This window comes from Propithecus coquereli, unplaced genomic scaffold, assembly GCF_000956105.1.
Source record: "Propithecus coquereli isolate 6110/MARCELLA unplaced genomic scaffold, Pcoq_1.0 Scaffold224, whole genome shotgun sequence".
NCBI classification, from domain to species: Eukaryota; Metazoa; Chordata; class Mammalia; order Primates; family Indriidae; genus Propithecus; species Propithecus coquereli.
In genome coordinates, this window is record NW_012147634.1 from 4,110,062 (window position 1) to 4,136,542 (window position 26,481).

At 50.8% G+C, this 26,481-nt stretch overlaps 2 protein-coding genes across 5 annotated transcripts in view; both read left to right on the forward strand.

Annotated features, from left to right (window-relative positions):
• Positions 1–21,185, forward strand: part of DAPK2 (death-associated protein kinase 2) — a 111,131-nt gene extending 89,946 nt beyond the window's left edge. For 2 of the 4 annotated variants that reach the window (XM_012645075.1, XM_012645076.1), the window contains exons 6-12: positions 817–865; positions 1,691–1,717; positions 3,926–4,078; positions 5,078–5,123; positions 17,012–17,101; positions 17,210–17,293; positions 20,304–21,176. In XM_012645075.1, the coding sequence (XP_012500529.1) occupies positions 817–865; positions 1,691–1,717; positions 3,926–4,078; positions 5,078–5,123; positions 17,012–17,101; positions 17,210–17,293; positions 20,304–20,384 (530 nt within the window). In that variant the 3' untranslated portion in view covers positions 20,385–21,176. Of the gene's footprint in view, positions 1–816; positions 866–1,690; positions 1,718–3,925; positions 4,079–5,077; positions 5,124–17,011; positions 17,102–17,209; positions 17,294–20,303 lie in introns of all 4 variants that reach the window. The other 2 variants (XM_012645074.1, XM_012645077.1) reach the window with 2 other exon arrangements.
• LOC105810995 (death-associated protein kinase 3-like) lies at positions 5,602–7,359 on the forward strand. Its single transcript, XM_012645079.1, has one exon. The coding sequence runs from the start codon at positions 6,330–6,332 to the stop codon at positions 7,038–7,040; it is 711 nt and encodes a 236-aa protein (XP_012500533.1). The 5' UTR covers positions 5,602–6,329; the 3' UTR covers positions 7,041–7,359.
• Positions 21,186–26,481: the final 5,296 nt, after the last annotated feature.

Genomic DNA, 26,481 nt, shown 5'->3' on the forward strand with positions numbered 1-26,481 from the left:
CAGTGGTCCCCAAAAATGTCCTCCTGCCCGTCAGCTGGGAGGTACCCTCTTTCAGACCAGACCCAGAGGAAGGTGGATTCCTTCTCTGCCACCGTTTCTTCTCCGTCACCTTCCAGTGCTGCCCTGACTGGCTTTTACCGCAGCATTCCAAAGCAGGCCTGTTCTCTGGGGCCGCATTTATCCTTCCGCACCTTCCTCTCCCCACCTTCCTCTTCCTTTTTCATGTGTTTTATGTGCTTTCCCTCTTTCTCACTGTCAAGGCCTGTGCGTAAAGGTTTCTACCAGGAAGACAGGCAAGTCCTGTCTTAGTCCTTTCGGGCTGCTATCACGGAATACCTTAGGTTGGGTTATTTATAAGCAATAACTGTATTGCTCACAGTTCTGAAGGCTGGGAAGTCCAAGACCAAGGTGCCAGCAGATTTGGAGTCTGGCGACGGCTCACTCTCTATTTCATATGTGGCACCTCCTGTGGCAGGAGGGACAAACAAGCTCCCTCGGGCCTGCTGTGTAAGCACATTAGTTTATTCACGAGGGTTCCACTCTCATGACCTGTCACCTCCTAAAGGCCCCATCTCTAATACTGTTTCATGGGCAATTAGGTTTCAACATAGGAATTTTGAGGAAACACAAACATCTGGGCCATAGCAACTCCGTTCCTCAGAATTCTTGAGTGTAGATTATCTCCATCTGCTGCTCTGATTTTCCTTACTGGGGATTCAGGATGGAGACATTTGGTGCCAAATTCCCTAAAATTCCCTATAATCATCTGCTCTCCTTTTCATGCTCCTGTTGACTCTTTAATGTGACTTCTTTCAGCTCCAGAGATTGTGAACTATGAGCCCCTGGGTCTGGAGGCCGACATGTGGTAAGTTGCACAAGCCATCCAGGTGGCCGAGGGGTCCTTCCAGGGGCAGAAGTCCTCAGACCCTGCTTGGGGTGACTGTGAAACCCTTTTCTCCACACTCACCTTTCAGAGCCTCTGGCTGGTCCAGGTGTGCTGGACCTGCAGTCCGGGCAGCTGGAGGCCACCAGGCCTGGACCTGAGGCTGGTTAGAGTCTGGCTGGGTCACAGCTTTGTCAGCAGTGGAGGAGCTAGGGGAGAGGTGAGGTGGAGGTGCAGGCTCAGCCCCGGGCCTGCACCTGGCTGGTTTTTACCACAGAATTCTCAAGCAGCCTGGATAAAGATGATAGTGACGGTAGCTCTGTCAGCTGGTCAACCAAGTGGTCCCGGAGAGCCTTGAGTGTTCTGGGCACTGTGTTGGGCAGTGATCGATTCTCTGCATACGCAGGGCTCGTTTCATTTGAGCACTGCTTTATAGTTCATTCATTAATGAATGAACTATCTTCATTACCTGGCTTTCTAAAATCCTGCCAACGGTCCTGTGAGATAGTCATCATCATCCTAATTTTATAAGGAGAAAGAAGTACATAGGTGTTAAGGGACTTGCCTAAGTTGTAGAGCCTGCAAGTGTGGGAGTCTGGCCTTGAACTTGGGTCCTTAGACTCAGTGTCCAGAGCTTAGTGACTTCAAATGCATCCTGGGCTGGACAGAGGGGTGTGGAGCTTAAGGCAGCATCCAGGGGCTGCCAAGGAGGAAGCTGATGATCTCCTCCCCTGAGATCCATGTGGGGGTCCCTGGCTGCCTGGGATCGGAGCCCAGTGGCCTGACTTACTGTTCTCTGTTTTGCAGGAGCATAGGCGTCATCACCTACATCCTGTGAGTATCCCTGATCCTGGGGCTCCGACCCAGCTTAGGTTGGGGCAAGTGGGAGGGATGAGAGAGGGGCAGGCAGATAGTCTGACATTTATGGAGCACCCACCCTAAGCCAGGTGTGTTCAGTCCACACAGCAAACCTGAGGCTAAGTGGGGTGAGCTCCATTTCCTACATTAGACCCTGGGGTTGAGGTTGAGCAGGAACGTAGGAGAGCAGCTCCGGCCTTCCGTCCTGCACAGCCTGTGTCTGCATCCCCACCGTGGAACCCCAGGGCTCCCTACTGCGCCTGCCCCAGACTGAGGGTTACTGTGACAGCCTCAGGACTGCCCTGAAGCTGCCTGTGCCCTCCCCAGTCTTGCCTCTTCTTTCTCTCCCCTCTCCCTTCCTTTTCCCAGATGCCTTTGTCTTCCTCGCACATTTTCTCTCCTCCTTTCTCTTTCTTCCTCTCCGGTCCCTGAAGTATCCAGTTGCCTAAGCAGAGATTTCCTGCATAGCTCCATTGTGTAGTGGGGTACATCTGGGGCTGGAGTCTGATGATACTGTCACTTTCCATCCCTGTGGCCTTGAGCAGGTACTTAAAGTCTGGGCCTGTTTTTCTCATCAGAAAAATAGGAATCACAAACTTCCCACCACAGGCACGCTGTGAGGGCTAGATAAGCCAACGTGTGCAAATTTCCTACCCTGACTCTGGCACGTACACAGCGGGTTAGTAGGTGTTCATTCCATCAGTGCTTCCCGTTTTCCCCTCGTGGCACACGTGGAAAGTGCTATGTTTTGGCACACAGGGATATGAGAGTCAGCCCAGAGTGGGCAGGGATGCCAGATCATCCTCTCAACAACCCAGGAGCTCTGGATGATGTGGGGGGTTCCCCTGAGCTGTGGCAGAGGGTGTCGGCCCTGGCTGCACAGTGGAGGGGACAGACCGGAATGAAGTTAATTCCCCAGGTGGTGGAGAGGGAGGGAAGGGCTGTACCGGCCAAGAAACGGCAGGAAGAAAGGAATGGTGAGCGTGTTAAGTGTGGCTGAAATGTACCGAGCACGAGGTAAGGACCAACTTCTGATGCTGTGCTCCGGAGTTTAGATGGGATCTATAGAGAGAATGGGGAATCATAGAAGGTTCTTTGTATTCTAACATTGACAATAATAATGGCCATTAACTCCAGAGCCCTTAGTATGGGCCAAGAATGCATGAAGCATTTTGTATGCATTTATTCTTCCCAATAACCATGTGAGGTGGGGACTTTTATTTTCTTTATTTCACAGATGAAGAAACTGCAGCTCAAAGAGGTTGAGTTCACACAGCTAATGAGTGGTTGAGCTGGGATTCAAACCCAGGACTGAAAGCTCAAAGTTTTTCCAGTGCACCTAGCTGCCACCACGCTAAGAAAGTGGCAGTGGAGCTGGGAGTGACTTTCAAGAGATACATAGTAAATGTCACCTGCGAGACTTCTGGCCAGTTAGATGTGGCAAGGAAATAGAAGGAAGAGTCCGAGGTGACTCCTGTGTTTCTGGCTTCAGAACATTGGTGGAGTAGGGCGTGCGTGGAGTGGGGTCTGGCGCAGTGAGTTCGGGGACAGTGGTATGTCTGGGTGGAGGATCCCAGAACAACTGGAATGTGAGTCCGGAGAGGGCAGGTTCGGGAGTCACTATTTGATGGGTACACCCTTGACAATCCCTGGGAGGGAGCCCCACAGACTCTTCTAGTCCCCAGTGGTTCATCTGTTTCCATAGCTCCTGGGCTTTGCTCAAGTTGCTCCCGAAGCCTGGAAGATCTTTCCATCCCCCTCTCTGACTGCTGACAACGTCTCCGTTCTTCAGGATGCAACTGATGCAAATGTCAGTGCTGCCACGGAGCTGCATGGCCCCCCTCTTTCCTGTGCTCCCCCACCCTTTATCTGGCCTCTTGTTACGTTCTGCTTTGTTCCGCCAGAGATTGTGAAGAACCATGTCTCTGCATTTCTCTCTCCTCAACTTCGCGTCCCTTGCAGGCGCAATTTGTCTCCCTCGGGTACTTAGTAGGAGCTCCGTAACAGTGTATCGAATTGGACTCAGTTGAAAAGGCTGCTGGTTGGCTGGCCAGAGGGGGCCGGTTGTGTTGCTGGGAGCCTTCCAGCCCCATGTGACAGTACAGGTTAGGGTTCCCTGAGTCCGTCACCCCCATTTCCAGCTACTTCCCCACAGTCATGTGGTTTCCTCTCTGTTGTGCTCAGCCTGAGTGGAGCGTCCCCTTTCCTGGGAGACACAAAGCAGGAAACGCTGGCGAACATCACGGCGGTGAGTTACGACTTCGATGAGGAATTCTTCAGCCAGACTAGCGAGCTGGCCAAGGACTTCATTAGGAAGCTTCTGGTTAAAGAGACCCGGTAAGAGGACAGAGAAAGCCACTGGCTTCTCAGGTATCGACCCCTCCTGTCACCTCTCTCAGAGATGCATGGGTCTGTCCCTGCTTTGCCACAGCTGTCATCTGTACCATTGTTGTCTAATCAGGGCAGGGGCTGGGGAGTGTGGACTGGCCGAGACTTGGCATTCAACTTGTTTGCTAAAGTCTTTCTGCTTTCTTCTCCTGCCGAAATGTAATCAACTCTGTGTGTTGGTGGGGGGGGGGGGTTGTAAGTCAGCCTGGGTTTCCTTAGAGCTCATTGGCTTGTGCAGTCTGTCCCAAAGGCACTGGAATTCAGATTTGAAAAAGTAAAGGAGCAGGGGTTCCAAGCCAATTCCGGCTGGGATTCAGTGGGGGGAGGTGGGTACAGAGAGGTCAGTACAGGGAGGATGGGAGATGTGCTAATCCTTCCCCTTCTTCAGGGCCGGGGTGAGCCTGTGGCTGTGGGGTCAACGAAGGAAACAGGCAGATAATTGTAGGTGCTGGGTGCCCAGAGCATGGCCTGCATGGAGCAGGTGGAAAGGTCCACAGACTAGACCGCCATGTCCTGTCAGTCTCAGGGCCGTGCTAAGTAGGGTCACCTGCCTGGGTACAGAGCAGCAAAGGCCAGAGGAGGGATCTGGGGGCCAAAAAACAGAAACAGAGAGCAGACGTGTAGCAATGGAGAGCTGGCTTTTGGAGGATTCTGGAAGCTCAGTAGAGTATTTGTGACTCTCCTATAGTGTGGTATTAGGCCTTTCAGCTTTGGGACTGAAGGTGAGGGTTTGGGTAGTAAGGCCACTCTACCGAGGGGTCTACCTGGACCACCTTCCCTGCAGGGTATGCAGCCAATTGCTTTCCATCTCTGCATCCTCCGTTACACTGGTTTGATAGCAGTGGTCAAAAAATGCCAAAATATAGGTCTAAAACGAGTGAGAATGGAGACTGTTGCTCCTAGCTTCTGTCCTCGTGGATCATCACTGTGTTCTAATCCTCACTGCAGGAAACGGCTCACCATCCAAGAGGCTCTCAGACACCCCTGGATCACGGTAAGGGCATGGCCATGAGTTCCAGCGGGCAGGGGTCTCTGCTCTGTCGCCAGGGCTGGCTGGGGCAGAGGGCCTGTGGAGAGGCCTTTGCTTGAAACACTAACCTTGGGCACAGCTGAAAGCTACTCAGGGCCCCCAAGGGGCCTAGCTTGTTCAAATAGGTTTATGCTACTTTAAGTTTGCGTTTCACAGGTACAGGTAACTTATGCAATGAAACCCTCATAAGCCTCACTTGAAACCTTTTTCTTTGGGGCCAACTTACAAACTGTCCTTTGTTGGAAGATGGGTCACCACCACTTCTCAAAGCAAGAATCAGGACTCCCTAGTTGTAGAGAGATCAATGGCAATAAAAAACCCCAACTTTGCAACCAGGGTTCCTTCTTTCTGACTTTTGGGGCTCTGGCTCAAGGATGACACTCAGATCAGTCGCTGGCCTTCCTCAGACACCATAAGGCCTCAGGAACAGGCCTCAAAGGGAAGAGAGGCAGCCACTGTCAAGGCAGTTCTCTTCCCTCTAGGGAGGGCCGGGGCAAAAAGGCAAATCCCTGCCTAACTCACCTTGCAATTGAGACTCCAACTGCTGGCTTTTCAGAAGGTCTTGAAGTCTAGTCTAGGGAAACGCACTTTGGGAGGGTGGGGCTCAGAGACTGGCCCTAGTTCTGCTGACTGGCTAGCTATGCGTACCCAAGGATGTCACCAGATGTCCCGTTCACCTTAATTGTTAAATGAGAAGGCCAGGGAGGATGGTCTGAGAGTGCAGATAAGAAGGGGTGAGACCTGTGCAAGATGGGGAACCCGGAGGGCTGGAGTGGTTTGGGAGATCAGCTTCACCTGCTCATTGAAGGATGGGGAAGGCCAAGGGCCCTCCAGCGTGGGTGGGCCTTGAGCGCAGAGAGCTGGAGTCTCTTGGGCTGCTCCTGCACAGTGTGCTCAGTGTTGCCGAGGCCTCAGAGATGCTCCTCAGCCTTCCTGCATCAGCCTCGTGTGCTCCAGCCCTTGAGTGGTTGCCTGCAGGGTCCTGGCTGTAGCCTGCTTGTCTGCGCAAACGTCCCTTAAACGCTGAGCGTGTGGAAACCCTCTCTAATGGCCGTGGACACCTCTGAAGTGAACATGCAGGCGGTACCCCCTCACCCCTTGACCTTTCTTATGGCCTGCAGGGGTGCTCGTCCCACCCTGGTTCTCCCCACAGCCTGATGCATGCAGTGAATGCCAAAGAGGCCATGTGTGTGCCTTCTGCCTGCACCTCGGACTGCCCTTGGGGGCATGCGGCAAGTTAACACTCAGTTCTTCTGTCTGAACACCCACCAGTCAAAAGGAGAAGGCAGAGCCCCTGAGCAGCGGAAGACAGAGCCCACCCAGCTGAAGACCAAGCACCTGAGAGAGTACACCCTCAAATGCCACTCAAGCATGCCCCGAAACAACACCTATGTCAACTTCGAGCGTTTTGCCCATGTGGTGGAGGACTTGGCTCGGGTGGACCAGGGATGCCGTGCCCTGGCGGGGGCCCACGATACCATCCAGGATGACGTGGAGGCCCTGGTCTCCATCTACAATGAAAAGGAAGCTTGGTACCGAGAGGAGAATGAGCGCACCCGACACGACCTGTCTCAGCTCAGGTATGAGTTCCGCAAGATGGAGTCCTTGAAGAAGCTCCTGCGAGAAGACATCCAGGCTGCAGGGGCCAGCCTTGGAGGGGTGGCCAGGAAATTGGACCATCTGCAGGTTGAGTTCGAGGCTCTGAGGCAGGAGCTGTCAACAGACCTACAGTGGATCCAGGAACTGGTGGGCAGCTTCCAGCTGGAGAGTGGGAGCTCAGAGGGCCCGGGCTCTGCGTTCCACCGGGACACCAGTGTATCCCTGTCGGAGCTGCTGAACAGATCATGCTCTGAGGAAGTCCTGGCCAGCTGGAAGCTCTGAGCACCCGAATCCAGTCAGTGATGCATCCTGGATGGTTTGCAGAAGCACGTTCTCATCCGCCCTGCTGCGGCATGCAGCTAGAATTAATTATCCTGCAGGGGTGTGTGTCTGTAGCATAGCCTTCCACCCCCTCCACAGAAGCCAGAATCGCAGAGGTGCTGGTTCATTATTCATTCTGCACCTCCCGCACCAATCTGGTTTTCTGAGAGGGCGCTGGCAGGGCAGCCAAGCTGTTAAAACAATTAGAGAATGAATACCCCTTAGTGTACCCTTCTCCAGAGGGAGGACGGCTGGCCCTGGGGAGCTGCTGGATAATTGATTTGTGATGATGGATTTGTTCACATCTCACGTCCTGCCTACATGCCTTATGGAATGTAGATCTTGGGCAATATTTGAGTTAAGTAGGGATAACTAAGTTAGCATGGTGCTTTCCTGCTACAGAAGTGGGGATTTAAAATGCACAGAGAAAATAATATTACCTTCTGTTTGGATTGGCTTTTCAATTACCAAGCACTTGTGTCAGTGACCTCGCTTGATGCTTAAAAGAACTCTCTGAGATAGGAAAGTGAGTGGCATTATTATTATTATTTCCATGTAACTGATGAGAAAATTGACTCAGAGAGGGGAAATGACTTAGGCTCACTCATAGCTAGTCAGTACGGATGAAACAGGAGCCCAAGATGCCCATCTCTAAGATGAGGTATATGGGAGGGAGTAGTTAGGCTTTGCTGTAAATATCCACCTTAATATTAAAGTTCAGATCCCAGAGGCAAAGTAAGCGACTTCACGTATTCTGCCAGGTATAGGTGCAGCGCACACACCTGCAGATGACTGGCCCAGGAACGGTGTCCCAGAAGGCACCGTCACTGTTCCTACCCAGCCCCAACCTGTCTGAAGACCAGCCTGCAGAGCAGGGGGGGAGGAGCAGCATCTCCCCCTTCTCTACCCTTCCCCCTTCTGGCTAAGGACCCTAACTTTGGGTGAGAATGAAGACCAAAAGGTGCTCAACAGGAGGTTCCTTTTCTTATGTACCTGGGCCATTGGGCCCTGAAGGTCTAAGAAATTCCATGAGGGTTTTTGAAGAGGGTAGACATAAATGTTGGGAAGCACAAGGCTTCATGGTCTCTTTATGACCCAAAGCTTTGAGCAACCCTCCCGAGGATTATAAGATCTCATCTCCCTTTCCCTGGAGGAGGGGCCAGCCAACCGGCTCATGTAGACAGAGCAGGGAGTATGGGCCCCGTGCTGCACTAGAAGGTTTGGGGTTGGGGGAGCAGATTGTGTAGTTACAAAGTGCCTTCATGGCTTCACAAAACATCCCTGCCAGAGAGGCTGGGTAAGTGTCGTTCCCAATTTAGAGAAGAAGAAACAGAGGATGTTATTTGCCCAAGGTCCCATCATTTGTGACAGAAATGGAGGCCTTCTCATGACAAGTCTGTTGCTCCTTCTGTCTCTCCTGATCGCCCCAGGCTCTGGGAGTTTGCTCTGCTTGTGGAAGCAGGTTATGTCCAGACCCATCCATCCATCCACAAAAAATAATCAGGCACCTACCAACTTCCAGATGCTGAACTTGACTCTGGAGATAAAATGTTGAGTAAAAATAGGCTTCTTTCCTGACTTCATGAAGTTTTCAGTCTGTGGAGGATTCTCACGTTGATTAAGAATCACACAAGCGACACATGCTATGAAACAGAAGCGTGCAGCACTGCAAGAGCCTGCAGTAGGGGTCTGATCTCGTGAGGCGAGGTGTCCTTGACGCGGTGATGCTGGAGGCGAGATCAGCTAAGCGAGCCAGGGAGCGAGAAGTGCTCCCAACAGAGCCGTTCATGCCAGGGCTCTGTGATGAGAGGGGGCATGGCAGGCAGCAAACACTGGAGGGGAGCAAATGGGAGTGTGGTGTGGACATGGTCAGAGAGGAGGCAGGAGCAGCAGGGCTTTGGCCATGTTAAAGAACTGTGCCTTGGCCAGGCGCGGTGGCTCACACCTGTAATCCTAGCACTCTGGGAGGCCAGGGTGGGAGGATCACTTGAGGTCAGGAGTTCGAGACCAGCCTAAGCAACAGCAAGACCCTGCCTCTACTAAAAATAGAAAAATTAGCCAGGCGCAGTAGGCTCAGCTCCTGAAGAGGCTGAGGCAGGAGGATTGCTAGACCCCAGGAGTTTGAGGTTGCTGTGAGCTATGATGATACCACTGCACTCTAGCAAGGGGTGAGAGTGAGACTCTTTTCAAAAGAAAAACAGAAAAAAGAATTGTGCCTTTATCCCAGAAGTCACAGGAAGTTCACTGATGGGTTCTGGGCAAGTCAACTGTCCCAGGTGCTAAAGGGGGAATGCCCAGTTAGCAGCACAGACAGGAAGTGGTTTAGGACAGGATGTGAAAGTTTGATCTCATGAAACCATTTCTTCAAAATCCTATCTCCTTTTCTATTAGTATGCTGGACGATTTCAAATATCATATACAATATTTGTAACAGTGATTTTTCATCAACTATGAGAAGCCATGATTATAAGATGCATCATTATTATGCGGAGCACTAAGAATGAAAAAAACAAAGCCCAAGATGGGGAGTCCAATAGGAAACCCCCCACATAAAGCTGCGATACCCTTAGTATCCCCCTTGGTGAGGGGGTAAATGAAAAACAAAGCCACCATGCAGAAAGGGAGCACAAGGAAACGTGTGTGTCTCCACCTTGTCACTAGGTGGGGATGAAAAATCCTGTCCTGGGGAAAGGACCGGAGGCTGGCGGTACTCATGCAGGTTTGCTTTCTGCATTTGCGTAGTGTGATCCAAAAGAACTCCAAGCAGAAAATGTAATGTCTGACAGTCTGAGGCAGGGTGGCCCCAAATGCTGGCAGAAACAGCTCAGGCCTCTCCTGAAGCGCCTGCCTTCACTCCAGGCTGACACCAAGGATGTGTCACCGAATGGGAGATGCCTCCTGATTTCAGAGATCTGAAAATGTGCATCCTGGAACCAATGCAAGATGGCAAAAGCCTGTTTCCTGTGTCCTACCTGCGAGAATTGGCACAACTCACCTGTCTACAATCTCTCCAAGGTCTTACCTGCCCTGTAAGGACGTCGTATGCTTGTTTGGTGTTAAGACACCGCAAACATTAAAGGTCCCTTTGGCTGTGTCAACAGGCCTTAACCTTCACACAGCCGGGTTTCCTAAGGAGAGGAAGCCACTGACTGAGGAGCATGCAGGGAAACTGTCTAGTGAAGGTCAAAATAAAATGCACTGAAAGAGTAAGAGTTGGTGCTGATTTGAATCAGGGAAGCCGGGACAACGGAGGGAGAATTGTGCACACTGTTCAGGCTCAGAGGGTCCTCGGAGGTGAACCACCTGACGCCACCATTTTACAACATTTCACAGGGCAGGACTTGTCTGTAGTCACCCAGCTAGTCAGCCCCCAGCCTGGGCTCAGAGCCACAAGTGGTTTTCCTCACTGCAGTGAAATCACCGTCTCTGTGTTTGTGTCTGGTCATTGGCAACTGCTTCTCATTTAGACACTCCACGAACAGACCGTTTCTGTACAAAGAGAGTAGAGAAATGCCCCCAAGTCTTTCAGAGAAATCAGAGAAGGCTATGGCCTTTCTCTGCCACCTGGCCAGTCGAACTCCCGTCCCCCTCGGCATGGCAACCTAGTGCCGAGGGGAGCCCACGGAGGTGTGTGGGTGCAGCCAGGGGACCTGCTGAACTCTTCCCCAAGCCCGCAGCTGGCATTTTAGCAGCGGTGTCGAGGGCCAGGCTAACGATGGCGGGACGGGGTGTGGGGAGTGGAAGGTGTCGCTGGTGCTAGAGGGAGGAAGGCTCTGTGGGCAGGCCCCTTGCCTCTGCTGTCGTGGAGGATTTTTAATTCACCAGACTGCGAATCAAAGGTCAGCTCCTGTGCTCTGTTCCAACACCGTCCTGGGCTGTCAGCATCTCCCTGAATGACAGTTCCCACAGGAGCTGGAAGTTGGCCCATGGGGAAGGCAGCAGCCTGTCCCTACTCTGAGGCAGATGCTCACAGCTACGATTGCCCGACTTTGTGTCAGAAAGGATGGTGATGGTTTGGTAATCACTGATTCTGCAGCCGCAGGAGGCTGGCAATGAAGGGATGAGCAGAGGAGTGATGACGGGAGAAGCCAGGGTCTCCTCTGTGACCCCCACCCCCATCCTCCCGGTCCCCTGCAGGTGATTGTAAGGTGGTGGCTTCCCGCCTCACTCCATCACGCAGCACAGTCGGCCCGTGTTGGAGGTGGCTGTGTGCCCAGCTGTCACCCCCACTGGCGACCTTCTGTAAATGTCTGTGGAACTGAATGCCTTTTCTTCTTTGTCTGTGAAATTCTTGGCCTGTGGAGAAGATTCTTTGCCCTGGAGAGGAGACCCAGCAGTGGCCATATTCAAGTTGCAGAAGGGGCCAGTTCAGTTGAACAAACATTGATTGTGCTCTGCCTCTAGGGGGGAGGTGACAGATAAGGACAAGACAACCCGAATAAAAGACTCAGTGTCTGGGGCAGATGGGGACCCAACCAACTGGGAGATGGGAAAAGCTGTGGTGAGTGATAAAATAGCTACCTCAGATTCCAGAAAACCAGGGAGAGAGTTCTGATTGAGAAAGGGTAGGAAAGGCAGCAGAGAGCAAAGGCCTCCCCAGGGATGGGCTCCCCACCCCTGACACCCCCCACCCCAAGCTGTATCCCCATGAGGAAGGTGTGAGTAGAATTTGGAGGGGCGGGGATGAGGCCGGGTTGGGGTCAGGAACTTAGAACAGTTGAGTGGAGATTAAAGAGAGGGAGATTACAGAGGTTAAAAAGAGGGAGAGTTTTTGGTTTTAATTTTTTGTTATGGTCTTCTCAGCAGGAAAATTTTCAAAACTTACACAAAAGTATAGAGAATGGTATAGGGAATTCCATGTACCCGTCACCCTGCTTCAACAGGAAGTCATGGCCAGTCCTCCTTCATTCATTTCCCCCATTACTTTTTCCTGGAGTATTTTAAAGCAAACTTCAGATTTATTTAACTCTTAAATTCTTCAGCATGAATCTCTGATAAGGACTGACTTTTTTTTAGAGACAGGATCTCACTGTGTTACCCAGGCTGCAGTGCAGTGGTGTGATCGCAGCTCAAGCCTGGGCTCAAGAGATCCTCCTGCCTCAGTAGCTGGGACTACAGGCGCATACCACCACGCCTGGCTGATTTTTTATTTTTTTGCAGAGATAAGATCTCTCTATGTTGCCCAGGCTGGTCTCAAACTCCTGGCCTCAAGTGATCCTCCTGCCTCAGCCTCCCAAAGTGCTGGGATTACACGCATGAGCCACTGTACCCGGCCAGGACTTTCTTTTTTAAATAACCACCGTGCCATTATCACACCTGACAAAATCAGCAATAATTACTTGATCTCATCTGGGTACCCATTCCATACTCACGTGTCCCCGCTGTTGTCAGGGGTGTCCTGTTACCACCAGTTTGTTCAATTCAGGATCCAAACACAGTCTGCACATGGCATTTGGTTGCTACATCTCTCAAGTGTCTTGGGCTTTGTAAGAGTACGAGAGGAAGAACTTTTGAAGCTTTTCCTGGGGACAAAAAATTGCTGAGAATAGTGAAGGTCCCAGAGAAGAGAATTAAAAGAGAATATATCCATGCTGGGACCTAACTCAGAAAAGTGAGACCAGACTGAGCAAGGAAAGGGACGTTCCTGCCTCCTTCCATTGGCGTGTTTGCTGTAGGGGACACCTGCAGGCGCTCAGCCTTTCCGCAGCCCTCCCCACCTGTTTATGCCAAGGCAGAGACTCAGGTCCCCACAAGCCTCATGTGCTCCTTTCCTGGGAAAATAGGCAGGTGGGGCCAACAGGGCCCAGGCTCCAGCCATCAAAACAGCCAGCAAAGGAGAGAGGTGGAGGTGCCTCCTATAGAGACTCTGCTGAGAGAGGAAGGGGTGAGGCCCGGCCTGACGGTCCTGGGCAGGAAAGAGAAATGGGTGCGAGGGTGCCCCTGGCTGTCATTGGAGTGTGGGGCTCGAGAGCTGGCACAGATAGAGCTTGGGAGAGTTGCAATCTGCTTGCAGTTTCTAAAGGAGGCCTAGTATTTAGAGAAGATTGTCTGGCAGGGCTCCTCTACTATAAAGCCAGGATTCCTTTTTTCATGCCTTAGCGATGGCTGCTGCTTCCTCTCCCTGCTCTGTGGGTGTCGGTACTGACCGAGCATGGCCCACTGGACTTTTCAAAGGCATTTGCATCCGCATGAACAAAACTCGACTACAGCCACAGCTTTCTGTTCCCTTGCCTCCCTTTCTGACATTTTTCCAACACACCAAACACACTCCTAGGAGCCTGGTCAGAATCGCTCAAAGCTCCCTGGTATCACCGATGGACCACAAGGCCTGGAGGTGGACACTGCTTGCAGAGAAGGGTGGAGCTATGTTCCATCTTCCCCTCACATCCCCGATTTAATCAAAAGTGTTTGTGCCACGTTTCTTCTGGGAACGGACTTTGCCGTGGAATTGACCTCTCTCTGACTTTCAAGGCTGAGATGACAGCATCAGCATTTGGTGAGCCTCTTAGCAACCAGGGAGGCCCATTGATCAGGAAAGGCCGGCCTGACAGATTTACAGCCTGGGCGGCTTCCTCGGGTCTCATGCTGCTGCTGTAGCTATGGACAGGGCCCTACAAGCAATTGCATCACCTCCCATTAATGGCCTCTGGGAATGGTCTCACCTGCCATTTTAGCTGGGCCAGTAGGAGGCTGGGATTCTTGTTAACCTGATCCCCCTAGTTTGCATTCAACCCTCCAGCTATGGATTCAGCTATTTCTCTCCTGGGCGAGGGTTCCGGTCAGTAAGCGGACAAAAAGAGGTCCCTTCCCTCCCAGAGTCTACTAATCCCACCTCATCAAACTGTCCTGTGAGGTACAAGTGCCCCTGCAAGGGTTAGGCTTAAAGACCACTCATGCCAGAGGGAATTGCAGAGTCAGTGAAGTTCAAGGTGGAAGTGTTTTATGGGTTGGGGAGGGTGCTAACCACCTTGGAAGGAGCTAGCAGGAGCTGGGCGGTGTGAAGGAGAGGAAACTGAAGAAAGACAAGTACAGTGGGCCCTCCCATCCGAGAGTTCCACAGCCTCGGGTAGAACCAACCACAGATTGAAAATATTTGGAAAAAAAAAAAATACAAAGTGAAAACTACAGTGTAACAGCTATTTACATAGCATTTAAATTGTATTAGGTATTGTAAGTACTCTAGAGGTGCTTTTAAGTATCCGGAGGATGTGCGTAGGTTATATGCAGAGATGGCACCATTTTAGATAAGAGACTTAAGCATCCGAGGATTTTGGTGTCTGTGGGGGTCCTGGACCCAGTCCCCTACAGAGACCCAGGATCGACTGTAAATAAATACAGAATAAAATGTCAGGTAGTGGCACATACAATGAAGAAGTAGAGCGCAGGCATGGTGAGTCGTGGGGGGCAGTTGGGGGTGCTACTTAGGGTGGTCAAGGAGGGCCTCCCTGAGGAGGTGACAGTTGAGCAAAGTTGGGGTATACAGAGAGCACTGGAAGCCACTAGAAGGCTTGGAGAAGAAGAAAAGCAGTCCTCTGCACAGATCAGTTGCCCCCTGCCCGCTTTTGTGCCTCCCTTCCAGGTGGGACTAGACCCAGGGCTGAGCTCACAGGTGTGCAGAAGGGGTGACAGGTGGTTAAGGTCAGGGTTCAGAGAGGTGGGCATGGCCCGATGGTCCCTCAACAGCCTCATCCTTTTCTCTTCCCTCTCCCTGTCTGCCTCCTTCCCCTCTTCTTTTTCCTTCTGCCCCCTTTGGCCCAAACCACTGTGTTCCAGTTTGGGAGCGCAAACAGTCCCTGGCTTTCCCATCTCCCCGCCACATCAAGGCTGTGTGCCCTCTCCCGCTCCCCTGCTTCCCTGCCCCCCTGCCCCCCGGCCCCATGGAGCTCTGCATCTCACCGACTCCTGGGTAGGGCCCTGGGAGCCGTGGTGTCATGACACCCTTTCATGGTGCTACCACTGGGCTGATCCGCGTGACCTGGGCCTCTCAGCGATGGGTGTGAGCAGTTCCCAGGTCCTGGGATTTCATTCCAATTTTCTCTCCTCGGCAGCTCAGGGAGCCAATTTAACAACAAAACTATTAACTGTTGTAGGTTGTGGGTGCGGAGGAGAGTGGGGTAGGGGGCATTGCCACAGACATAGAGAAAGTCTCTGTGCCCTCGAGTTGTTTTGCAGTGCTGGGATGATTACTCTGCAAGGCTGGCTGAGACCCGTGCTACAAACAAGAAAGCAGCACACATGTGCTTCGGCCATGTTGGGGAGGGAGATGTCATTTTCTGGAAGTTGTCTTGGGGGAAGTCACACTTGAATTGGGTGTTGAAACACTTAGAGGCCTTCTAGGGGGATGGGGTGAGGTGGCCATGGCATGGGCCTCCTGCCAGAGGATGCCAAGTCCAGAGTAGTGTGGCCAGCAGTGTGCACTGGCTTCCTTCTGGTGCCTGGCGCCATGATGAAAAATAACAAAGCGGAGGCGAGCTCGGAATGTGGTCAGGAGACAAGATTAGCGCTCGGGAATTGATGAGCTGCCTCGTTCCGCTTCACCCAGGCGACATTGCAGCGAGAAGGCTGTCGGAGCAGAGAGAAAAATAGAGCTGCATGGAGCTTTGTGGAGCATCCTGGGAAGTTCATTTTCTTGAGGTCGCAGGGTCCTTTGAGAACCGCTGAAAGCTGTAACTCTCCTCAGAAGAAACACATTTCCGCACATACACACTAAATTGTTTTTTTATTGAGATATAATTCACATGCCATAAAATTCATCACTTTAAAATGTACTATTCAGTGGTTTTTAGTATATTCACAAGGTTGTGCAACTATCATCAGTATCTAATTCCAGAGCATTTTCATTACTCCAGAAAAAAACTTCTTCCCTTTACTAGTCATTCCCCATTCTCATCTATCCCCAGCCCTGGCAACTACTGATCTTCTTTCTGTTTCTGTGGATTTGCCACATTTATGTAGGCTGCTTTCATTTAACCTAATGTTTTCAAGGTTCGTTTGTTTTGTAAAATGTATCAGGACTCCATTTACTTTTATTAATAACATTCCTGAGTAATATTCCATTATATGGATATAGCACATTTGGTTAATTCATCAGTTGATGCATGTTGGGTTGTTTCCACTTTTTGGTTTTTTTTGAATAATGCTGCTGCGAACATTCATGTACAAATATACACACTAAAATTTGCAAATCATTTCAGGAGGTTCCCAGGACCCTAGGAACCCATCTCTTGATCTAGAAAACTTTTTTTTTTTTACAAAATGGAGGAATCCAAGAGGGAATGGAGAAGGCAGGAGAGCTGATAATAATTTATTACTATTTGTTGAGTGGCACTGAGTTAAGTGCTTTACATACCCACAATCATTCCATCCTTAACAACCCAGGGACATATTATTATCCCCATATTACAGATGAGAAAACTGAAGCTCAGAGAAGCCATGCCAGGCTGCTTGGAGAAGTCAAGATTTAAGCTGAGCTTTGACTGCCGGGCTGTGAAAGGCAACTACACATCCTGTCTCCTCTTGAGCTCCATCAAAGCCCCTATTTCCTTTATTTTTTAATGGAGTATTAATACCCTGTCTGCCAAAAAGTCATCCATGTGCTAAGTCCAGAACCATCCCAGTGTACAGGGGGCATCCCAGACTGCTGTAAAATGACCCTGTCCCCAAAGTGATTGGTGACTGAAGCCCTGCCTCCAGCCAAGCCTCCGTGTGTGTCTGGCTGTGGTAATAATAGCTCAGGGGCATCTCCTGAACAGCTGAGGCATCTGTAGCTGTCGCCCTCACTGTGATGCTCCCACTGCATGCCCTGCCTGGTGGGGAGGTGCCAGGACCAGGCCAAGGATGGCGGGTGTGTGTCTGGGGGTTCTGCGGGGAGGGCGGTGGCTGCTGTCCGAAGCCACCCGGCATCAGCCACCACGCTCTGCTTTGTCTCCCAGCCGGTGGACAACCAGCAAGCCATGGTGCGCAGGGAGTCCGTGGTCAACCTGGAGAACTTCAAGAGGCAGTATGTGCGCAGGCGGTGGAAGGTGTGTCCAGGTTTGCGGTGGGGGCAGGGGGCACAGGCGGGGTGCTAGCTGTCTGCTGGGTCTCGGTGCAGGTTGTCACCTGGAGTTCCTTTTCTCTGCCTCCCTCAGCTCTCCTTCAGCATCGTCTCCCTGTGCAACCACCTCACCCGCTCGCTGATGAAGAAGGCGCACCTGAGGCCAGATGCGGACTTGGTAGGTAAAGGCAGTGCCCTCCTTCTGGGCAGAATTCCGCGGTGGCCTGGAGCTCAGGGATGGGGAGAGCTCCCTCTTCCCCCAAGGCGGGTGGATGTCAACTCTTTCCAGCCAGCGCTGCTGGCCCTGTCCTCTTCCTTGAAGGCTGAAGCACGATCATCAGAGGCACGTGTGTTCGGGGGACCCCTAAGTGGTGCTCTGATGGGGCAGCGTGAGCTTGTGGCGGATCTTGAACCCTTTCCAGGTGGGGCTTCAGAAGGACTGCTGCTGCCACTCCGGCCCACCCCTCTAGCCTCTGCCTGAGGACTGGTAGCCCACCAGGAACCCTGCAGACTCTGGAAAATGAGTTCCATAGACGACCCAAAATTTATTTATGACAACCCAAAAATCTGCTTTAGAATGGTAGCTTTACATGCTTATTTCAATTTTTCCATTTCTGTTTTGCTTTTGATTACCATTATAAATAATAATGATATTTAGATGCTATCTTACATTTGATTACTTTGTTGCAGTTTTACATGCATTTAAAATGGGAGGCATAGAACAGAATGTGCTTGTGAAGAGTGTGGCCTCTGGAGCCAGACTGCCAAAATTCAACTCTTCCTCTTACTAGCTGTGTGACCTTGAGGAAATTACTTAACCTCTCTGTGCTAAAATTTTATCAATTGTAAAATTGGGTTAGTAATAGTTCCTGAGGATTAAACGATGACATATTCTTAAAGTCTGGCATGTCAGTGTTCAATAAGTGTCAGCAATTATTGTTGTTTTTTAAAATCCTCCTGTAAACTTTAAACTGCAGTGCCAATGTTAGTATTTCGGTTGGCAGGGATTCCCTGGACAGGCCCTCCCCCTGCTCAGGGTGTGTGATGTGGGCCCAGGAGCACCTGGGATGGCACTGGTCGGGACAGAAGGTGACTCCCCGCTCAGGAAGGGGCTGGAAGGCAGCTGGATGGACAGTCAGTCCTGTGTCGCATCAGGGTGCACAGTGCTGTGCTCCCCATGCCCCCCACATAGCCTGGGGTCTCTTTTCTTCAGCTTGAGCTCTTATGTATTCTTGCTCTTGCCAGGACTTGAGCGTTTATGGCTCCAGAGGCCTGAAACAAACTGCGCAGCTCTGGCCAAGCCCTGTGCCTTCTCTTACTGCTTTCCTCACCTGCTATAAAAGGGACTGGACCTCCCTCCCTCTCAGAATGCCTGATCTTGCCAGGCGGACTTTGCCCAGCTTACTTTTTTACTGTGTGGCTCTGACTCATTCTAACAGTTGCCATTCAGCAGAGCTTGAGTTATTTTTATTGACATAGCCGGGCTCAGTCTAGGATGTATTTGGCTAAAGTTGATCTTGACCTTGGATTTTCAGCTGGCTCAGGGCAGGAGAAAGAGAGGAGGCTCTGGACGAGCAAGTGGCAGGCAGCGGGTACGGCTGTCGGGCTGAGCCCCCAGCCCGGTTGCCCTGATAGAACGTAGGCAGTGGGGAGAGAGGGCCAGAGAGTAACTGAAAAGAATTTCTTTCCTAACTGTTGTCCTTGAGCAAACATTTTTTAAATAGTCCTCTTTTTACTCAAACATTCAGCAAGTACCATCAGCTCTAGAAGTAGAAAAGGATTGGGTTTCAGATGTCTGTTATACAGTTTTCCCAAAGGGACTTTCCTTTTTAAAAAAAAAAAAAAGTAATGCTAGGTCTTTTTGTTTAGGAAGCATCGGATTGAACATCTGACAGCAGATTTGTGTGTGTGTGTGTGTGTGTGTGTGTGTGTGTGTGTGTGAGAGAGAGAGAGAAAGAGAGAGGGAGAGAGAGGGTCCGCTCTGTCACCCAGGCTGGAGTGAGTGGCATGATCATATCTTGCTGCAGCCTCAGAGTCCTGGGCTCAAGCGATCCTTCCACCTCAGCCTCCCTAGTACCTGGGACTACAGACACATGATACCATGCCTGGCTAATTTTTTTATTTTTTGTAGAGACATGGTCTTTTTTTTTTTTTTTTTTTTTTTTGAGACAGAGTCTCACTGTTTTGCCCGGGCTTGAGTGCCGTGGCATCAGCCTAGCTCATGGCAACCTCAAACTCCTGGGCTCAAGCGATCCTCCTGCCTCAGCCTCCCGAGTAGCTGGGACTACAGGCATGTGCCACCATGCCCGGCTATTTTTTCTATATATTTTTAGTTGTCCAATTAATTTCTTTCTATTTTTAGTAGAGACGGGGTCTCGCTCTTGCTCAGGCTGGTTTCGAACTCCTGAGCTCAAACAATCCGCCCGCCTCGGCCTCCCAGAGAGCTAGGATTACAGGCGTGAGCCACCGCGCCCGGCCTAGAGACACGGTCTTGCTATGTTGCTCAGGATGGAACAAATTTTTTCTGATGACTCATTTAAGTCTTTCTGAATTAGTATATCTTTTAATAATTTTAGCAATTTAATTAGATCCGTGTGACCCGAACGAAAAGACATGGCTGCCTTCGGCTCTGGTTCAGCCACGTAGGAGCTGACAGACTGCACTTTATAATCTCTTCCTCTTTCATAAAAATGGAACTCAGAAGTCATTTGCCTGAAAAAACTGCACAGCAGGCCTTGCTAAAGATGCAGCGCGGGCCCATCAAAGACGAGGGGGTGTGGAGTGACGGCTGTCAAGAGCGTGGGGAGGAACCTGTGGCTCGCCCCTCCCGTTCCCTCTAGGCTGAGCTCAGGAGACCTGTCAGCCCACAGACCACCTACCCCTGTGGTCTTGGTTATGTGGCAGCCACAAAGGGCACCAGACATAATTTTCACTATGACAATTCGGCCTCTCCCGATGCCTGATTTCCCTTAGGTATCCTACCTGCTTTTAGGCAGTTGGTCTGGCCTCATTTCGGGTGCTCCCCTACCCCTACCACTGGGGGTGGAATAACAGGCTTCCCTTCGACACCCACCTCCCTGGCTTCTAGGCCCCTGGCCCAGGTATCAACCCCTGTCGCCCAGCACAACCCCACTCCTGGCATATCTAATGACCTCCTGTCCTGGACCCCTCTCTTTTTCCCCCCACAGAGGAATTGTGAGAGTGACACTGAGGAGGACATCGCCAAGAGGAAAGCCCTCCACCCCCGGAGGAGGAGCAGTACCTCCTAACTGGCCTGGCTTGCAGCGGCCGCCAGGGAGGTCCATGCCCAGCGGGACTCCCTTCTGTGCAGACTCTCAGACCCAGCTCATCACCAGCACCCCGTGTGTTCTGCATCCTGAGCACTTTGCAAGAGACATGGGCCTGCGGAGTTCAGAAGAGTTTGCAAGGGAGCCAGGAGGCCCTGGGAGCTGTGGCTGTCTGCTGTGGAGGAGGCGCCAGCATCCCCAAAGTTCTTAACTCTCCATGAAACGGGCTTTCATCTGTGTGCCACCCTCAGAACCTGGGTGGGGCGTGTGCTGAGGAAAACTGTAAAGGAGCATCATCTTCATCGTGGGGTGAAGGTCAGGCTCGGGCAGCTTTCCTCACGGGGTGAGGAGTTCGGAACCAGCTGGTCACAGATCACACCAGGAAGACAGAGGTCTCCCCCGTGGGAACAGGGCGAGTGACTAAAGTGAATCTTGGGTGTGAGGGACCAATCCTGTGACCTCCCAGAACCCGCAGGAGTCAGGACATCAAGCCGACCAACATGTATCAGACTGTCGCCAGCCCACTGTGTTGTAATTTGTTTCATTTTTATTAAACTTCCGGCTTACCTGATGCTTGGTTTCTTTCAGGGCTATCCCATTCTGAGTTCCTTTAGCCCAGGTGCCTATGACTCTGTGGGAGCATCAGATTGGGGTGCTGAGTGGACAGAACCTCAGAAGGTCCTGCTGACCATCCCCTCCGGCCTGCAGGGGGCCCGCCCTCTGCGTGCTTCCCCAGAGAGAAGGTGTCCAGCCCAAGAAAATCTGCCCAGAGACCAGCATGTGATGCCCGTGGTCCCTCTGCCACCACTGCCATCACTCCTGTGTTAGGGCCTGGGCTGTGTCCCCCCCAGATTCATATGCTGAAGTCCTAACCCTCAGTATCACAGACTATCACTGTATTTGGAGATAGGCTCTTTAAAGAGGTAACTAAAATGAGCTCACTGGGGTGGTCCCTAATCCAATGCGACTGGTGCCTTGTAGGAAGGGGAGATTAGGACACAGAGGAAAGACCACGCGAAGACACGGTGGAGGGGGTTGGGGGGAGAATGGCCACCTACAAGCTGAGGAGAAAGGCCTTAGAAGAAACCAACCCTGCTGACACCAAGGTCTTGGACTTCCAGCCTCCAGCATTGTAAGAAAATAAATTTCTGTTGTTGGAGCTACCCAGTTTGTGGTGCTTTGTTGTGGCCCTAGCAGACTATACCCTGCCAACTACAGCCAAGATGGGGCAGGGAGTTCTTTAGGATGTGGACGGAGAAGAGCAAAGAAGGGCACACAGGGAGAAAGGAGAGGAAAAGAGGTGGATTTCCTGGACCCCGGCGTGGAAATGGCAAGGGAACCTCAACAACGTAGAGCTCTGGGCCCTGCTTTCCCAGCCAAAGGAATGGTGTCGCTGACCACGGGTGTCAGAAATAGAGTCCGGGTGAGTCCTGGAGGTTGGGAAAATACTTGGGAAGAGGTGGAAAGAAAGGGAAAGAAGTTATGGAAGGTGAATGAAGGGGCTGAGTTGAGTAAGTGAGTTGGGAAGGAGAGGGCAAATTGAAAAAGCGTAGAAATGAAAGGGCCCCAGGGAAAAGGGGGGCACCCCTTCCCTTTGTTGGCAGCCAGCCGATGGATCCAGAGCAAAATGGATGGATCCAGTTTCAGGAAAGCTTCCAGTCAGAAATGGAGTGGGCCTGCAGGCTTGTCGCGGAAAATTCTGCAGTCGACCTCTGTTCTCAGCAGAGCCAGCGCTGTACCTCCAGCTCGGGAGGACGCCGAGGCCGAGAACTGCTGGCTGCATTCAGGGCCCTGTGAGGGGCTCTTGGCTGTGGCTGGTCACAGAATTCAGCAGGGAATGTCTCGGAACAGGGAGCTCCTAGGACGTCTAGGGCTGGGGGAGGGGCTGCCCTCCTGCTGGAAAGGACGGCAGCGAGGGGCTTGGACGAACACAGGCTCGAGTGTCTGACCACGATCATAGGGTTGGCCTTTTCAACTCTCTAGCCCAACTGAAGAGGAAACTGAAGCCCAGAGAGAGGAAGTGACTGGTTCTGCTTCACACAGCGAATTTGTGAATATATCTGATGAAAGCCCAGACTTCCTGACTCCTAGCATAGTGCTCATTTCTTCACCTTGATAAACTGTGGGGGGCCTCTCAGGAAGTAATGGACCGTAAGCTTTGCCTCATTTCTTTTTTTTTTTTTTTTGAGACAGAGTCTCACTGTGTTGCCCCAGCTAGAGTGCCGTGGCGTCAGCCTAGCTCACAGCATCCTCAAACTCCTGGGCTCAAGCGATCCTCCTGCCTCAGCCTCCCGAGTAGCTGGGACTACAGGCATGTGCCACTATGCCTGGCTAATTTTTTCTATATATATTTTTAGTTGTCCAATTAATTTCTTTCTATTTTTAGTAGAGACGGGGTCTCTCTCTTGCTCAGGCTGGTTTCGAACTCTTGAGCTCAAACAATCCGCCCGCCTCGGCCTCCCAGAGAGCTAGGATTACAGGCATGAGCCACCGCACCCGGCCTTTGCCTCATTTCTAACAAGCTCTCATCTCTCCTTTCCAGCTGCCTGCCATGCCCTTCATTCTTAGAAATGGAAGAAATTGCCACATTTGCTTCTGCTCCTCTTTTCACAGTAAAGGACACTGCCCCTGGGTGGGTGCATCGTAGCTGCCAACCCCACAGGCTGCAAGGCAAGCAGGGAACCAATATTTATTGGACTCCCCGTATGTACTTGGCACTGTTCTAGATGCTGGAGTTAGAACAGAGGACAGGACAGACACTGTCCCTGCCCTAAAGGGGTCCGCATTCTATGAGCCCTGGCAATCCAGGACCGTGTCATGTCCACAGACTGTTCCCACCAGCCGCCTTCTCATCCAGGTTACATAAAGCCCTGCTGACTGAGTCCCCTTAGTCAGCTTTCAGCTTTCTGGTGTTTGATGGCACCTGCTGGGTTTCCCAGAATCCCTTGGAAAGCACAGGGCCAGGCAGTGGGCAGAGGGGGGCCTTTGAGGGTGCACATCCTTTGAGGATGCCTCTGAGGCCCAGCAGCCAGAACCATGCACCCACGCCACTCCCAAACAGGGCCACAGTCCCCATGGCCTCTCTGCTAGCAGATGGCTGCTGCTCTCCAGGTGTGAGGATGAGTGCAGCAGCTGGCCCGGAGGACCCAAATGTGCTCTGTTGCTCTGAAGAAGGATGTGTCGACCAGCTGACACTTCAAGGCTGAAAGAGACCGCAGTGTGCTCTGAGGCAGATGGAACATTTCCAGTGATGAAAGCCATGCTTGATTAAAATGCAGTTCTTTAAAGAGGTCTGAGGGTGCCCTGCCCCAGAGTGTGTGCCTGTGTGTTTGCAAGATGCTGCATTAATATTTCACTAATATCCATATAAATAGTTTAGTGCACTGCATTTTAATGTCAATCTCACCGGCTTTCCTGACTCCAGATCTTAGATTGCATTTGCCTTTTCCACTTGCATATTAATTTGCTGAAAACCTTATTTTGAAAGCAAACGGAGGCCATATCATGAGAGGCAAACCACAAAATCTCTACAAAAGAAAAGTCAGGCCCTGTACTGCACAAAGTATGTACGTAAGTACATGTGAGAGAGCTAACTTGAGGACTGATCTATCACAAGGAATTTTATCTGGCACAGGCTTGTAGAACATTCTTTGCATCTGGTCCCCAGCTTGACGTCATCCTGACATTGTTCACTGTTGCTTCACCCCAAAGAATAGTATCTTCCTTGGTGGTCTGCTAAGAGGATCCCATTCTAAGCAAACCTTAATATGCTTAGGGACTGAGCAGCTGAAGATCTGTAAACAGTGGTTAATTGACATTTTTCAAAAAACAGAAACACAGTTGGTGAGCTCTCATTAGTAGTTTCTCTCTACCTGTTTTTCTCTTTCTCCCATCAGTTCTTTTTTTTCTTTCCCCCTCTGCCCATTAGCAATTCATAATATGTAGCTGAAGTGTATATTTTAGTAATTACTTACTGAATAAAATTCATGTTCCCAGTTCTTAATCTAAACAAGTTGATTATATTATATAGGGAGAAATAATTTGTAAGTATTTTCCCCGCTGTAGATCAGTGATCCTCCACCCCTGAGCTAGAGGAAAAGTGAAACAAACAAAGAAGCTCACAGTGATTTTTAAAAATCTGTCTGTAATAGGAACATTTTGCATACATTTCATTTAATCCTCTTCCTAACCTTGTAAGGGAAACGAGAGCCCCATTTATGGTGATGCCAAAGCTTGGACAGTGGAATTAAGGAATTTGCATGGATCACACGGCTGGAGTATGGGGAACCTGGATTTCCAGCCCGGCGTTGCCCACCCCAAATCCGTATTCTCTGCTTTTCTTGGAGAAACAGTGTTGAATGAAAACACAATTCCAGAGAACCACAGTATGATATTATTTTTTTAAAGCTCAAAAACTATACCCCAAGTTGTTTAGGGATACGTGCGAGTGTGATAAAATTGAATTTTAAAAGCAAGAATTCGGGATGAAGTTTGCGTCTGAGCAGCTGAGATGAGGGAGAGGATGAGGGTGTGCTGGGTTCTCGGCCGGGTCCCAGCAGACACAGTTCTTGGTGGGCTCCTGCAAGTTCAGTTTATTCGAACTTACACGTTAGTTGTCTGAGCTTTTGCACGTATTAAATATTACGTTAAAATAACAAAGGGAAAAAGTGAGATGAAAAAAGTCAACCCTAACGGCAGCAGTTGCCACAGTGGCCTCTATTGGGGACAGGACATGGTGGCTGCATGGTGACCGTCCCTGAGTGTGCTTTTCCCCTCTGACTCCTTGGTAGGCTTCTCTTTGGGTTCTTTTACTGGCATCTTGATCAGAGGCCATCACACCTCTCTGTGAGAATATGTGGGCTGGGATTACTATTCCCATTTTAAAGAGAAGGGATAGAACTATCCCTTCCTCTCCCAGCCTTGCCTCCTCAGGTATCACCTCCCCTTGGAGTTTGCCTAAGGACATGGGTCTAATGACAACCTCCAAGGCCAACCAGGCTGAGTTTGCAAACTCATGCTCCAGGTGCCATTATTCTGCTCTTAGAGGGGATTGTCCTTGGGTTTCTTTGTCTCATTTTGGAATTGAGCCAAGGAGATCCTATATCTTCCCTCAATCCCCTTTTCTAGCTCTTAATAGTCCTTATTATATTTCACCTCTCAGAGCCAAAAAGCCTGGGCTAAGTCCTGCCACTTTTCAGCTATTGGACCTTGGCCTTGTCATTCAACCTTTCTGGGCCTCGATTTTCTCATCTGTGAAATGGTGGTAATAATATCAGTGTTAATTGTCAGGAGTGCCTTGTTGAAACACATTTTATAAAGGAGCTTTGTCAATTTTGAAGGATTTGGCATATATGAGGGGTTTGTTATTTATACAATTTAATTATGCTCTGAGACCATAGGTGTCAAGACTGTAGGGAAGTTCAAACTTTTCCTTTGAAGGTTCCATAACTGAGTCTGCTGAAATAAATTACTATAGGTAGATTACCAGGAGAAAAGCCCTTTTTTTTTTTTTTTTTGAGACAGAGTCTTGTTCTGTCACCCTGGCTAGTGTACAGTGGCATCATCCTAGTTGACTGCAACCTCAAACTCCTGGGCTCAAGCTATCCTCCTACCTCAGCCTCCCAGGTGGCTGGGACTACAGGCACGCGCCACCATGCCCGGCTAATTTTTTCTGTTTTTAGTTGTTTGGCCAATTTCTTTCCATTTTTAGTAGAGACGGGGTCTCACCCTTGCTCAGGCTGGTCTCGAACTCCTGAGCTCAAACGATCCGCCTGCCTCGGCCTCCCAGAGTGCTAAGATCACAGGCGTGAGCCACCATGCCCGGCCAGAAAAACCATTTTAATTACGTGCCTGTGCACGGGAGCCTCGCAGAAAACTATGAGACTCCAAAAAGGGGCCAGATGGTTGAAGTTTTTACAGCATAAAAGAATAGGGGCTTGAGGCTTTTGCGGGAGGTGGTGGTAAGTTACAGGAAGGAGAGGAGAGGAACTGCACGGTGAACAAAGGTTGTCTTACGCAAATAGAAGTCTCTCGAGTAATAGGAAGTTGTCTGGAACAGCCTCCAGAAGAAAGGGTGATA

Bases quoted from the DNA above. Each gene is read 5' to 3' on its own strand.
- LOC105810995 (XM_012645079.1), top strand. From the start codon at position 6,330: ATGCCAAAGAGGCCATGTGTGTGCCTTCTGCCTGCACCTCGGACTGCC.